The sequence below is a fragment of the Nipponia nippon genome, unplaced genomic scaffold (assembly GCF_047370975.1).
Source record: "Nipponia nippon isolate SJK-2023a ecotype South Korea unplaced genomic scaffold, ASM4737097v1 scaffold_1, whole genome shotgun sequence".
In the NCBI taxonomy this organism is placed as follows: Eukaryota; Metazoa; Chordata; class Aves; order Pelecaniformes; family Threskiornithidae; genus Nipponia; species Nipponia nippon.
The window spans coordinates 141,142,197-141,156,970 of record NW_028262290.1 but is presented as its reverse complement, the minus strand read 5'-3'; the positions used below and the strand labels follow the sequence as shown (position 1 = coordinate 141,156,970).

Genomic DNA, 14,774 nt, shown 5'->3' with positions numbered 1-14,774 from the left:
CCTTTTTGGTTTTAGTGGTAAGTTTTATATAGATTAGTCTGATAGAGAGTACTCTCTACCTACTGTTCTTAAGGACAAAAGAAGTGTTGGAAGTAATACTTGGCAATTAAATAAATAAATAATAAAAATAAAATAAATAAATAAAACATGGCAAACGTTCAGCAGTTTTAGCTATTAACGGAGAGCCTCTAGAAAGTCAAGCTACTTTGAGCTGTTGAAACTCTAAGCAGCGTTTTCAAGTATTTCTGGAAGTTTCTAGCACAGCATGGGTTAGTGCTGTTTGGAAATGTTCTCATACAGCCTTTTCACCCAAACCAGGCACTTTAGTGCAACTTGGTAACAATGTATAGAAGTTAAAAGTTGGCGTCCCAGAGAGCAACTAGGAGGAAATGTTCTTGGAACACTTGTTGTGTCAAGATGCTGAGTGATGTAGTAATAGAGAAATGTTCTTGGCATCGGGAGATTTTTATAGGGACAATACTTGGGCGGTGTACAGTGTATAGCCCTTTGGAAAAGCATAAGATACTGCCTGAGAGATTACCTTGAATATTCATGCCAACTGCACAGATATTTGGAAATCAACTCTCCAGAATGCGCCACATCACTTTTAAATAGGGTATGGGTTGCAGGCAAGTTTAAAAATGTGTTTATCAGAGAGTAAGTGGAAAAAGTCAGCCTGTGGCAATACAGAATATTCAAATAGCACATATGGAGGTGACAGCTGCTTTGATTAGGGTACCATCCTTTCCCAAATATCTGAAAATTTCCACATTGGGCTGTGCTAGAATTAGCTGCGTTTGGTTTTCCCTTTTGGAAGACAAATAGAATTTTTTAAGTTTGCTTTTCAGTTTGTTCATAATGCTGTAGATTAAAACATTGATAATTAGCCCAATTAACAATTGGGCTAAACTGCCAAATATTAAGTATTGCAACCTGTGTCAAATGTCCAAAAATAACAAAATATATGCTTGCGTGTGTGAGCAAACTGGGACACAGATGCATAGTATTCAAGCAGGGAGTCTAAGCTGGACAGAAACCTGGAAAGTAGCAATGTCAGGTTATTGCTTGATTCTTACCATACTGCGATATCATCTTACCATGTATGTAGCTGTACCATGTATTTGTCAAATTAATGTTATCTTTACTGACCTACACCAGTAGTTGCTTAAAAAAATTCAAATAACTCCTCCTGATACTAACAGCTAATTTTGTTTCTTTGTTACTCAGTTTCTCTGCATAAAACAACATTTTCTGTATCAATTAGTAAATTACTTTGCTGCGCACAGCATTAACTTGAAAAATAGTGTTGCTGACTACGGGAAAAAGAAATTATTTTAGCATCCTCATGTAATTTTTTCCATCCTGTCACATCAAAACATGTCTGGAATGTGACAATTTGTTAAAAGATCTGCTATATCCTACGTGCTGGGTGGACTGCATTTACGTTTTGGTTCAAAAATTGCTGTCTGTTACTATAATAACCCAAAGTTTATTATATATTCTTTATGTTTTTAAGATGCTAATAGGGCAAGCAGTATGTCATTTTTGAGCTAGCCAGCAGGAAATGTAAGGTATCTGCAATATTGAGGTTTTCGTTAAGTACACTTCTTGTATGACTCTCTGAAAAGAGCCATTCCCTATGCTGGAAAACAAAATAACTAAAAACTTGTAGGCCCTGCTGTTGTGAAACGCAACAAATGTTGTGGTGTGAAACACATTACATATAGAGTTGTTGGATGAAATCCAATCTTGGGCATATCATCTTTATACTGTGCTTTTCATTGCTTGAAAAATATCCATATGTGCATATATAAACACACACTAATGCATAAAATCTTCAGTGGCTCTCTATATCATTTGCTGGAGACTACTTTAGGGGTTTATTATTTTTTGGCTAAATGAAGCTGAAACTTGTAGAGGATCCAGAAGGTTGTATATTTTGAATTTGGTACCAGAAAGCCAAGAATGGTTCAAGACATTTTGATATGGATTAACATCCACATTTGGAGAAGTCTTGAGGCATTTGTGGTGTCTTAGTCATCATATTTAGCTTTGTTTTTAAACATCCCAATCTCTAAAATATTACTAAGTTGTTCTTAAACAATATTTAAGGCTAAATAGTAAACTTTGTAAAGCCAGTTTCGAGTTTGTCAAGCTCAGTGCTGTCTTTGTAGCACTTATGCTGAGGAAACTGATCTTCTGTATTTCATTTTTAAGGGAAATACATGCAGATGATGAATATTCTGAAACCAATTGCATTTGATGTGATCCACTTCATGTCCCAGCTCTTCGATTACTATCTGTATGCAGTCTATACGTTTTTTGGCCGAAATGACACGGTAGGTAGAAATATTGTTCATTTCCAAGTATCACTGTACACACAGAATGAGAATACAGAAGAGATCTCTATACTTAAAATACTCCCTAACATGTAATCCCCAGAAAAATTAGTGGCAACGGAATTGGTTTGAATGCGGGAGTATGAAAAGGCTGATTAGATCAGCAATATGGGGAATAAGCACTGGGAGTGTCATTATCACTGGGTCATGAATCCTATTATGTTTTGAATAGATTTTGTACTCTCTTTTTTCCAGCAGTATTTTGAAAGGGAGGAAAGGCAACGTGAAATACTTAAAAGTCATGTCAGAAAGTGGGGAGAGAAGGAGCAGCCTGTGGAAGGAGGGTGGTGGTTTGGAGCCTAGAGAGTATGAGTTGATTTAATTTTCCTATATCCATTTCTCTAAATTAGATAAGAATAGCAAAAGGAAGAGGAGAAGGGGGCCATGAAAGTTAAGTAGTAACTCAGGTTTAAGAGGTTTGAAATACACTTTTTCAGATCTAGTATTCTTCTGTCAAACTAATTGCATTAATGAAAACAGGGGTTTTTTGAGTGATCTTGTAGTTGAAATAAATGCTTGTTGGCAATGTCTGTACATAACGTAGATCAACTTTCAGCAGAATTGTCTTAAAGCATTTATGAAAAGCTGCGTGTAAAAACAATTTTCTCCTCTTTTGGCCCCTAAATTACTCCACAAGTAATAATATCACGGGGTTCCAAATTCATCATCATCTGTTGGCAAATTGTAATGGATTTTCAGACTCAACATATGGTTCTAAATGGTTTTGAGCTGTTCTCTTTGGCAGGACAAATGAATTTGCAATTTGTTTGTGTTTAGAAGATGCGTGTTTTTTTGGTTTTCGGTTTTTGTTTTTTTTGTTAAGATAATTGATTTCCATTGGCTTCGTCAGCTGCTCTGGTATTCACATTGCATTGCATTTATTTTTTTGCACCTCCCATTTTGTGTTTTTAAAGCTCATACCGAGTTCTTCACTCTCTGCTTCTAACAGAGAACAGCACAGTGCTAGGCAGGTAAACATTATAGCAGATGGGTGGTAAAATTGTGATGTTTTTGTAGCGTGCCTAATTTTTGTTTTGACAGATGATTTTTCGTGGGAAACATAATGCTTACAAAGGGTCTATGAATGTAATAAACCCTCTTGTAATGCTGCTTAAATGTCCTCACTCCCCATAGTTTTTTAGAAACCTTTAGAAAGTAGAGATGGGTGATGGTATGTGATTTAGACCACTGAGAGTGTTCCTGTTTTATTTACAAAATAGCATCAAATGGGATTCTTAAAAGTATGCTGGTAATGTAACTCCCTTAAGCGGTCGAAATTCCTTGTGAATATTGTGCTTATGTTGTATGTGTTGAGTTAGTACACACGTAAGGAGAGTAATGAATTGTACAGAATTCGTTGCCAGTTCAGTGAAAACCAAGGATTTAAAATATACATGTTGAGTTCTATGTCCAGTCACGATGCTAAGTCACTGCTCTTTCCAGACCTCTTTAGAATGATTATCCTATATAGTCAGTATTTGGCTTTCTTCACTGCCAAATGTTGCACACCATTGTAAGCAGAATTGCTCTTTCAAAACCTTTTTAATTTGTGGGATGCAAGTTAAGGCTGCCTTTCTTCCTTATCTCAAATTATGGAGCAACCTAACATGAAATCAAAAGGAATTGCCTATATTTAATGTCTGCTCACTAAAGTGTAAGACATCCATGAACATGCCACAGAATAGTCTTCCTTAGCAGATTAATTTGAGGTGAGTTTTAATTTTTTTGACAAGACGTATTAATTTGTAAAACAATGGCCATTCTTATGGAAAACACTTTTTTTTAAACTCTGAAAGGTTATGTAGAATTGGTGATGAGTAAAATTATTCTGTAAATTGTCTTGATGTTCTGCTTACTAGCCTTACTACGTCATCAGTTTGTGGCATTTAAATATCTACCACTTTACATATAGCAATAGCAAAAACTTCGATGAAGCAAAGCAGTTATGCTGATGAGTGACATGTTCTGTGTGAAGTCATGAGGTTCTGTCCTTGCAGAACCCCCCTTTTTGGTTTTTTTTTTTTGTTCGTTTTTGGGGGGGGGCTTCGTCCCATACATACGGATGCACAATTCTGACTTTAGGCTGTAACTGGTTGCCTGATAAATCTGGAGTTCTTGATATGTAGTGTTTTATAGAAATTTAAGTTTGTTTTTACGTTCCTTTTCATTCAGATAGGTTTCAAATGTGAAATTGCCATTTTTTAGAGCGAAATATATCATTATAGAATAAGTAAGTGAAAGTTAGTGATAGCTATTGAAAGTTAGTAATTGAAAGGCAGAAAGAATTAGTGGCAGATTGTGTGATGTGTAGTTTTGATGGTGCAGGTGCAAATTTCTTAAAATGAAATTTAATGGCTGAAACTTGTAAATACATTTTTTAATATATATATTTTTTTTTTTTTTCTTTAAGCAGGGTATTTTTTCTGTTTGTTCTTACCTTAACAGGGAGAATAGCCTGTCTTGAATTTGCAGTCCTTATGGCCATGTCTTGAAAAACTACTATATGATGTTAAGGAAGAAAAAAAAGAGAATTAAGGGTGTGTTTCTTAAAGGGGAAAAGTTATTTTCTTTTTCACTCATATACCTGCAAAACCAAAGGCAGTTCAGAACTGATATTTCTACAGTAACAATGTGAAGAAAAATACAAATTATTTTTATAAAAAAGCTTACTTCACCTGCAGAAAAACAAAGGCGTAAGCACTTCTTTTTGTCAAACATGGATACTAGGACAGTGATTTGTCTCCTAGATCAGGTTCTAGATTTCAGCAGAGTGGGAATTCCAGTGGGAATTCAGCTCAGATGTAAATTTTGATTGAATATATAGGAGGATTGAGACAGATGGATGTCATAAGTCAGAAATGTTAGATACAGTAAATGGGGACCTAAATTATACCTTTTTGTATTTAAAAGGAGCAGGTGGGATGACATGAACTTCAACACTTCCTTCCCTGATTTAGCGTGTTGAAGGGATGTCTAATAATACAGTGCTCTAAATGTTGTTCAGTAAATTGCCTTTTGGTGCGAATCACATACCAGAACTGTATTCAAATACTTCCACATTCTTGATGTAAATGTGTGTTTCTTAGCTGTCTCATTTCCTCTTCCTTTGTTGTGTTAGTTTGTTCCTTGTTTTTTTAATTGGAAGTAGGAGAAGTAGCTACATGAATTATGCCTGTCGAATTAGACCCTCAGCTGGTATAATTCATTGCATTTACCAGGAAATCAGTGTAGGTATATTGATTTGTCCCAGCTGCCCCATAATACTTCTGAGCCATGAACATGAAGATGGCACATTTCTCAGGTAGATCTTTATAAGCATTAAGTAATAATGACTGTTTCATAAACATCAATGGGTATAATTTTACATATGCAAGTTAGGTATTTAATAAGGAATTACAAGAAATTTTACAGCGGGAGAGAGTAGTCAAGACCATTTGGCTTGGGTGTGGTGCGCATGCAAGTCTCAGTGGGGGCATCGTGGTGCACCATTCTGGGCTCATCACCCACATGAGAAAATCTGGAGTCCTGCACCCAAATGCAGTATTATAACAATAAAGGATACTGGTCGTTTATTGGTATGAATGGGGCGCTGTCATCTTCATGAAAGGTACTCGGGTCATTCTTCACACCAGTGCAGTGTTGAGTGCTGTGACTTCTGTTGATTTGCTTTACATTTTGTATGCTTGTGATTATGTGCTAAAAATTTAATGTAAGTAAATTGTAGCTGGTGTTTACAAACTAAAGTTTTGCTGTATCATTATAAAGTTTAAACCAATGATTTTTCCTTTCCCAACTTAAATAGAATGTATTTCTTTCAGTTCGAATCAACGGGACTGGGCCTCAGTAGCAGCAGATTACGCACCACACTGAACAGAATCCAGGAGAGTCTGATTGATCTGGTAAGTACCTGGATTTTGTTAATGCTCAGTGGAGTAGAGGTCTGTGTAGGAAATTTAGGAACTGTATTTCATCGTGGCTTTCTAATTTTTATCTCTCTTCATATTCAGTGTCTGTAATGACAAAGTCTTAGATTCACGGCGTACCATGATGTAGATATCATTATTGTATGAAATCACTTGCTTCTGATATACAACAAAACTAGTGTAATAGCTTTTGCTAGATGTAACAACAAAATTATGTGTCTAAATCTTATAATGTATTACGGTTCATATAATAAAAAGAGACATTCCAGTATTATCCTTATTAACTGAGACATTTTATATAAAAAAAAACCCGCACAATAGGTGACTCATTTTTCTTCAGTAAAAGAACAGCAAAACAGTAAGCCCTCCTGAAGATCATTCACCTTACAAAATAATAGAAGCAGTACACGAAGTCCTTTGTTAAGTCATTTCTGAATTGTGGGGAACTTTCCCTGATGTGTTTTATAGATTATATCCCATCGGCCATTTCATGAGTTATTTTCAAAATGTGAAAAGTAAGTATGGTGCTTGTGTCATTCGGGTACTAGATTACTGTCCTTCACATCACATTACAAAGGGTAAACCGGAGACTTCAGGTAGATTTTGTGGATTCAACTGAGCAGCAGAGTTAAGAAAAAAAAGAAATATAAAGAAATATTGCTAAGAACTATGCAAAAATGGAAATTTGTAGGGTTTTTTTTCCACCTAAATGTAAACCCCTTGAAACATTATGAAGACATTTCCTAAGAGTATCATAAATGGCTTGGGTAGTAATTAATACCATGGATGCTGCAGGAAGGATTTATTTTTTAAGGCTTCTTCCTTAGAAAGAAGTGGAAGACAGATTCTCTACTATGACTTTCACAAGGATTTGGCACTTCACAGAATTGTACTTTATGCCTTTTTAATTCCTTGAAGTATTATATAAAATCCTAAACTGTTCTTTCAGAGAAGCTTCTTAAAGGGTTTTGGGGCCATTTCTTATGGGGCCATTTCTTATAGAGCCAGTAGAGGGAGCATAAGATAACTAATAACCGCAGGCCTCTCTAAAACAGAAAAAGGCTAGTCATATTCATATTCATCTCAAAGGCAATGTGTTCAAAAAGAAAAATTAATTCTAGGAAGATCTTGCAAACGAATCAGTTAAAGATTATGGAAAAATGGCAAGTTATGGAATTAATTTTTTAAACTTACTCTGTAGTCTCAGTTCTTGACAGTGCTTTACAGTCTTGAATTTTTTTTTAATCAGTGAAAATATTTTTTAAAAAATCATTTCTAGGAGTAAATTGGAAAAATAACGGGACTTCTTTTTCTTCCTCAGTCATTTAACAATGCTGTTACAAATAATGTTGGCATCAACTGAAATTAATAGCTATGTTCCAGGTAGGATTTGAAAGGAGAAAATAATCCTAGCTAACTACTATTAACTTGAAGGCATTCCATGAGGTTTATTAATATCTTATGAACTTATGCTGGTCTTATGTTATAAATGGAAATTTTTCACTTTGATTCATGAGGAAGAAAAAGTCTTCTGAGTATTTTTATTGTTTGCTTATTTTTAAGAGTTTATGAAAGTTGAGATTAATCTTTATTGTGTCATAAAATGGGTATTTCTCATGATTGTATGGACTGTTCTGGACTCCTCTCAAGATTCTCCTCTTATTTTAGATTATTGTAAATTGCTTTCTGAAAATACTCCTGTTTGTGTTGTGGGGTTCAGTCCCATGGCCTGTTGGGAATTTTGGGGTTTTGTATTGTCTTCTGTTCATGGTAACTTTATTAAGGACTGTCATTTCTGTCGCATTTCAGTTCCTGAGGGCAGCATCTTTCAATATTTTATTTTCATAAAGATAGTCTGTATCTGATAGGTCTGAATCTGTGGCCAAGGCTCTGCCAGAATTGCATGTAGATCAGAATAGTTCTTCTAATCTGTCAGTGCCTGTGAAGGTTGAGCACTGTGACCTTTGTCAAGACCCTTTAGTAATTTAGACTGGATCATTCCTAGCTTTCCTCTTGGACTTTGTCCATTCCTTTTTTGAGATACCAAGTGGATGAAGCCTATTTATTCTATATTTATTGTCAGGAGAAAGAGGAATAGTTGGAGGGTTTAGAGGCTGTCTCCTCCAGCTTTTTGTAGACTTTCTGTAGTTCCTGTTTGGGACTGAATTAGTGCACTCTAATTTACATCTGATACATTTTAGGGTACTACTTTTATTATTCCACTGAATTTTAAGCTTCCTTTGTGAAGGAGAAAGCAAAGTGGAAGGGGCAAAGTAAAGCCAAGCTGCTCTAATGTACTTTCTCGCATCTTTGTAGCATCTTCTGTATGAAGATTGGAGGCATTCCCAATAGGACATTATGGGGCTGCTCTAAGTTTATACTTCCCTATTATTACAATGCAAGAAGTGTGTGCCCTTTTAATATATACTGTACTTAGAGTATACTGACCATACTTGAGAGAGTACTATCCTGGTTTTCAATTGGACCACTGAGAGACAGAGAGTTGGGTTTCTGACTCACGGCCACTGAGCAAAAAAGGCTGCAGCAATTTAAAGCGCTTCCTCTCCTCTTCCCTGCATCCCTCCTCATGCATCACCTACCCCCCGCTTCTGCTGGAGGGTCCTTGTCCCCTCTAAGCAGTACTCAGCTATAGCTGAATCCCTTCTCCTCTGTTTTGTAATCTAATACTTCATAGTAAAGCCAACTGTACTTTATAAACTGCAGCAAGTCCACCTGCAGTTTAGATTAATGTTTTAGGCTGTGAACAGGAAATAACTGAGATACGAACATGTGTTCGGTCATGTTAACTTCACCACAGGGCAATAACACGACACCTCAGCTGTGATACATATTATTCCATGTCCGTATGCTGCTCCTACACCGATATAATAATAAACATTGCAGTAAACAAAAATATACAAACAGTAACCACCAAACCTCTCCACTTCAGTTGGAAGTAAAAGTGCCCCTCCTCCTCATATTTATTATTATACAAAAACATGTTTGTAATTTGGATGTTTTTTAGTTTGGATGTTTTGTATGATGTAATCAAAATGACAATGATGAAGGGACTTAAAACTCTTCACAAGATGGAGCAAGCATGTCCTCTAGGTGCTACTGCTTTAAATATGCTTCCTATTTAAAACTGTTATACCAATAATGAGGTTTTATCCAGCTATGGCTTTTAATCTCTGCACTACTAATATTGATACTGGTTTAAGTATGGTCTGAAATTTCTTTTGATCTAGAAATGAAGTAGGTTTAGTTACAAAATAAATAAAAGGGGCCTACCAATAAGCAAAACTTTATTTGCTTTCTTATAGTAAGTTATGTGGAAGTGTGCTGGGAGCTTACAGTGATTGAGTAACCAGTTTTCTGTGTCTGAGCTACTTGTCTTTGCCTTAAGGAAATACTTGTCAAGCTAACTCAAAAGTATAAAAAATATAAGCACTTTGAGTATTTGTTTTAAAGTAGATTAGGGTGCAGTTTCATTTCTGAGAGGTAAGAGAACAATATGACTTTCAAAAATTTGTTTGGCTACGTTGTACTGAACTTCATATGTGTATCTTAACTTCATATTCAGGCCTTTCCACAGCTAGTACAAAATAGCTGCAGTACAGAGTTCTGCTGTGCAGCATCTTCAGAGCTAATAATTTGGATCCTCCAGAAATGACACTCTACAAGCTGTGTTTCATTCATACCAGCAGGATGTATTAAAGGGACACACACAGAAGGAGCAGAGTGAAAAGGAGAGGAAGAAGTGCTATTGTTTCAGCCTTGCTTATAAGGCTAAGGTGTGGTTTTGATTAGGTCAAGCACCTCAAAGTAAGTGCCTGTTTCTGAGCTGCGTACGTCTCCTCACTGACAGTTCCCGAGTGGGATATGTAGAGATATCTACACGCGTTTGGCCCTTGTGTTTGTCATTTCTAACAGGAATGTGTTTTTTGCAATAGTAATGATGTTTGTATTAGTCCACTGAGACCAGTAAGCTCCCCAGGCAGGCATCAATCAGATGGATGTGAACTATGATAACTGGTGATTCGGAAGGGAAATTTCAACTTCTGATTCCTTGCTTTATCTGCCTCTAAGCAGCTTCCTTATCTTCACAGAATGTAACTTAGTTGTGGTACTGCTGTTACCTAGATGTTGTTTGTGAATGTCCTGTGTATGCAAATAGCTGCCTTGAGTGATACTGCTGCTTCCAAAAGTGAGATTTTTGGGGCAAAAACCCATGGAATACTCATAAATATTTCATTGCAAACTGGCTTGCTCAGGTAAAACTGAGATTTAGAATGAAGTTTGTTAGAGTTACTGTGCCTTACAGCAATAGAAAATAAATCACTGTGGTAAAGTATATAAGCATTGCAATGCAATGTATAGAAGAGTAGATGCAAGGAATCACTGGTATAAAGAAGTATTGGTTAACATATTTTAGATTCTGTCTCTAGCTTTTGGGCTCTTTCCCCATAAAATATATATCTTTTGGCAGCGACAGTAGGTTAGAGATTGATGGTGCAGAGATGGAAAATGTAGATTTTTCAGCTGTACAAATAAGATAAGGAATAATGGGAGACAGACCAGTTTTACTTAAAATTTCGCAGCACAGTCCCGCATTATTTAGCGTGGAAACGTACCCTGTTATGTCCTGGTTTGGCATATCGATGGCAAGCTCTGGAGAGTCTAGGCTGTGGAATTTGTTACTTGACATGGCAGTGCCTAGCACAGGATGCTGCTCCTAAAAGACATAGCTAAGCTCCTCACTGGAATGGTAGCTGTGAGCTGTGATTCTTGATGAGGTTTTCTTTGGCCAAAGATAATTTCTGCAACTTTTATAATCCTTGCTTGGTCTTCTGCTCCTTCAAAGAAAAAAAAAGCCTGAAGAAAAAAAAAAAAAAAGAAAAGACGATTCATAGGCTCTTTTCTTCCTCTCTTTTAAAAGATTTGTACAACATACATAATGGCAATGTTTAAGGTGTTGTGTGAATTGCTTGTCAAGGGAAGAGAACTCGGTGTATACAAAAGAGTTCTGACATGACAAGCACTTTGAAAATATGCTAGGACTTCTGCAGCTGTTTTGCTTCTTTACATTATTCATTTAGAGCTCTTTATACAACTTTTTTTTGGTTTTTTGACTGTGTTACCCAAGTAGACTGGAATGATTTACTGAAGCTTTCTAGCTTATTTCTTTGAATAAATTTTCTGGGGTTTGGCAATTGCTTTGTCTCTTTTGAGCAGTCACTGAGCCATCTCATTTTAGTCACTGCAGACTCTTCTTGCTGGGCACCCAAAACTTGGGCTGATTCCTAGTCCCAGAGGAGTGCAGGTGTCCACAGGGTCGCAGCTGAGCGAAAATCTTTCTTTGGATAAGAAAAATGTTGCAGTAAAAATGCATCCGACCGGACCAGACTGGCTTACATGTTTTTGTAAGGTAGTGGTTCAGGTTCCCAAGGGTGAGGCAGTGGGCGTGCTTTTCTGCAGACGCTCATTTGATATTTATTTTTTAAAGCATAGCTAATGACTCATTATCTCAGTTGTCTATCAGCACACAGTGATTCCTAATAGAGGGGTTATTGCATTAGGTTAGACAAGATAGTAAATAAACTTGCTAACTTTTGGTAATTTTTTATGCGAAAAGTCTGCCATTTAACTTTGAACACTAAGAAATAAATGAAATGCAAAGATCCCAGAAGTTTCTACGCAAATTCTATTGAAGTCCATTACTGAAGTCAGTGGGACTGACCCAGCTGAGGCTTGGGACACGCTTGTTTTGTGACAAAAAGCACAGAGGAGCCACGCTCTTGAAATCAGAAACCTCATGCCTACCACAAGGCAACGCTGATCAACTCAGCCCTGGGGTCGGCGCGAAGTGCGTGCATTCTAAGTGTTGGCAAGCTTGGGGATCCCTTGCATGGCACTTCATAATGCTGTAAAGGTATCGCTTGCCTGCAAAGGATTGTAAATAAATAGAAAATTAATAGCATGGTTTCTCAAGATGGTTTGTTGTTTAGTTTTTAATAATCTGCTCTCTTCAAGTGTGTTGAGTGGTGATCATTGTAGTAGCTTATATTGTTTACATTTGATTTAGTTTCCTAAAGGCTGAGTCAAGATTACCTGCTTTGTAAGCTTTGTGCCCCTCAGCAAGAAAATACTAATCTTTCAACTTAAAATGTAGTAGGAGTATTGAAAAGTACCATTTTTAAACCTTAACACATTTACATCATATTCAAAAAGCACTGTTACCCTTGAACGCAATGTGCTTTTACAATTGGCTTTACCTGTCATTTTCAGCATCGAGTTTCAAGAACTATTAGGGATGTGTAAGTTTAAGGGGGAGGGAAAAAACCTGACTTGTTGCTTTCAGTACATTTCTTCTAATAAAAAATTCTTGTATATTAAGGAACTACTTGGAGTTAGTTGAGCTATTTTCAGACAGCCTTTGAATACAATAAGGGGTTATGCTTTCTTTGATCAGTGTTTATTTTCTTGTACTCTATGCTCATGATATTACGGAAGCTATCAATTACAGTTTCATAAACAGAGATGATAGAGCTATCCTGTCTTGGGTAAATGTCTGGGGTCAGTCTGCTTTTCCTTCTCCATCAAAGTAGGTTAAGTTTTTGGTAACGGTATCAGTATGTCAGAGCTGCTGTAGACTGTTCAACTGCCAGAACCTTTCCAGATGGTCTGATTTTTTTCCATGCCTTTCGAACACTACTTATTCCTTTAAGATCAGGATTTCTTCAGTAGCATTTAGAGGTATTGCCATTTGCTGATAGCAGAATCAAAACTAAAATTGTTCCTATTGTGTATGTATATTAAATCAAAACAATTCTAAAGCTGAAGTCTTATGCAGAAAAGTATTAGGTCAGGAGAAGCTCAGTTTTGAAAGATTATTGGTTATTAGTGTGATATGCAGAACTTTGTGTGCTGGGGACAAGTTGTGGGGTTTACTGGTTTTTGTTTAAAGTTAGTGAAAGTGGATTATTATAATTAACTGTCAGCTATCTCCACCATAAATGGCAGATAATCGGTTATTTTAGTAATAAGCTCTGTTGGATAACTGAAATAAATACATGTTTCTGAGCTCATGATGAGATCAGGCCCCTTAAAAATGTCTGTCTTGCAAATTGCATGTCAAACTTTTGACTTAGATAATTAGCTTAGGTAGTTTATACTTCTGATTCAGGTACTTAATTTATAGTCTCTTCTTCCTGCTAAGATGGAAGGCTTCACAGAGGTTTGCCTCTGGGTTCAGCCAAGCTACTGAAATGAAAATGTTCTCTTAGAATCATAGAATCATAGAGTCGTTTAGGTTGGAAAAGACCCTTAAGATCATCGAGTCCAACCGTTAACCTATCGCTGCCAAGTCCACCACTAAACCATGTCCTCAAGCACCACGTCTACCCGTCTTTTAAATACAGAAGACATTTTTTGGAGGAAGAGATTGAAGGAGAGGCTTGTTCCTTACACAGATTTCTTTGGTTTTTTTCTTCCTATTCATTAAAGAATTTCTTCTTGGGAGTAAACAATTAAATGCTAAAGTAAAATACCCAACAATTAATCAAACAATATCACGCTCACGCTTATTTGATACCTATTATTTGCTAATACATGCCTTTCTGTTCTAAAAATACATTCCAGATGAAATTTAATTAAAAGATAGCTATCGCATAAAGATACTTCCCAAAGCATACACTGTAGCTCATACTACTGTTATTAGCAACCCTTAAACAGTTAAAGCAGTCATAAGCCTGCTTTAACACTTCTGATATTTTCAGGCCTTTATAGCAAATAATCTTTTATAAATAATTGCTAGTTGTGTATGCCAATCATGTGTAGCAACACAAAACTCAGTTCTTTTCCTGTGACAGTATGAGGGAGGGAGTTAGAGTAGAGAAAAATGAATAGATAAGATCCACTGTAAGGTGTCTGCATGGAATGCTGGTTAACCTGTCCTGCTGTACCTGCTACAGTTGATTTGGTTATTGTTGTTTGGTGCTTTTGATGAAATCTTTTTCTTTTTCTTTTTTTTTAAATCACTGTGGGTTTTTTCCTGTTTGACAAGGGTGGAGAAAAGTATCTTGTAGTTTGCATCAGTTCCACGTGTACTTTGAAATTATTTTATCAAATCTGTATTTTGCCCAGTATGCTTACAAGGATGTTATGTAGGCTGTAATATGCCTTAGATATTATTCTGCTCTATCAGCAAGACCTGCTGCTCTGACACAGAAATGCTAAGCAAGTTTGTTCTGCTTTGGTATTGGTGTCTGCACGTTTGATGTTGCGTGCTACAATATGTTCAGTGTAACTCGACATTTCTTGAAGTTAAAGTTGAGCTGGCTGCTGTTTAATTTCCTGGCTTCTAGTCTCCTCCTCCTCCTTCTCCTCCTCTTGAGATTGGCATCGTTTTGCCCACGTTTTACGAGACTTTACCTGTTCTCCATGGGTACTC

General features: G+C 36.5%; 1 protein-coding gene across 1 annotated transcript in view; it reads left to right on the top strand.

Annotated features, from left to right (window-relative positions):
• Window positions 1–14,774, top strand: part of VPS50 (VPS50 subunit of EARP/GARPII complex) — a 97,885-nt gene that overhangs the window by 69,592 nt on the left and 13,519 nt on the right. The window contains exons 21-22 of the mRNA XM_087774818.1: window positions 2,218–2,339; window positions 6,218–6,298. Coding sequence (XP_087630944.1) covers window positions 2,218–2,339; window positions 6,218–6,298 — 203 coding nt within the window. The remainder of the gene's footprint in view (window positions 1–2,217; window positions 2,340–6,217; window positions 6,299–14,774) is intronic.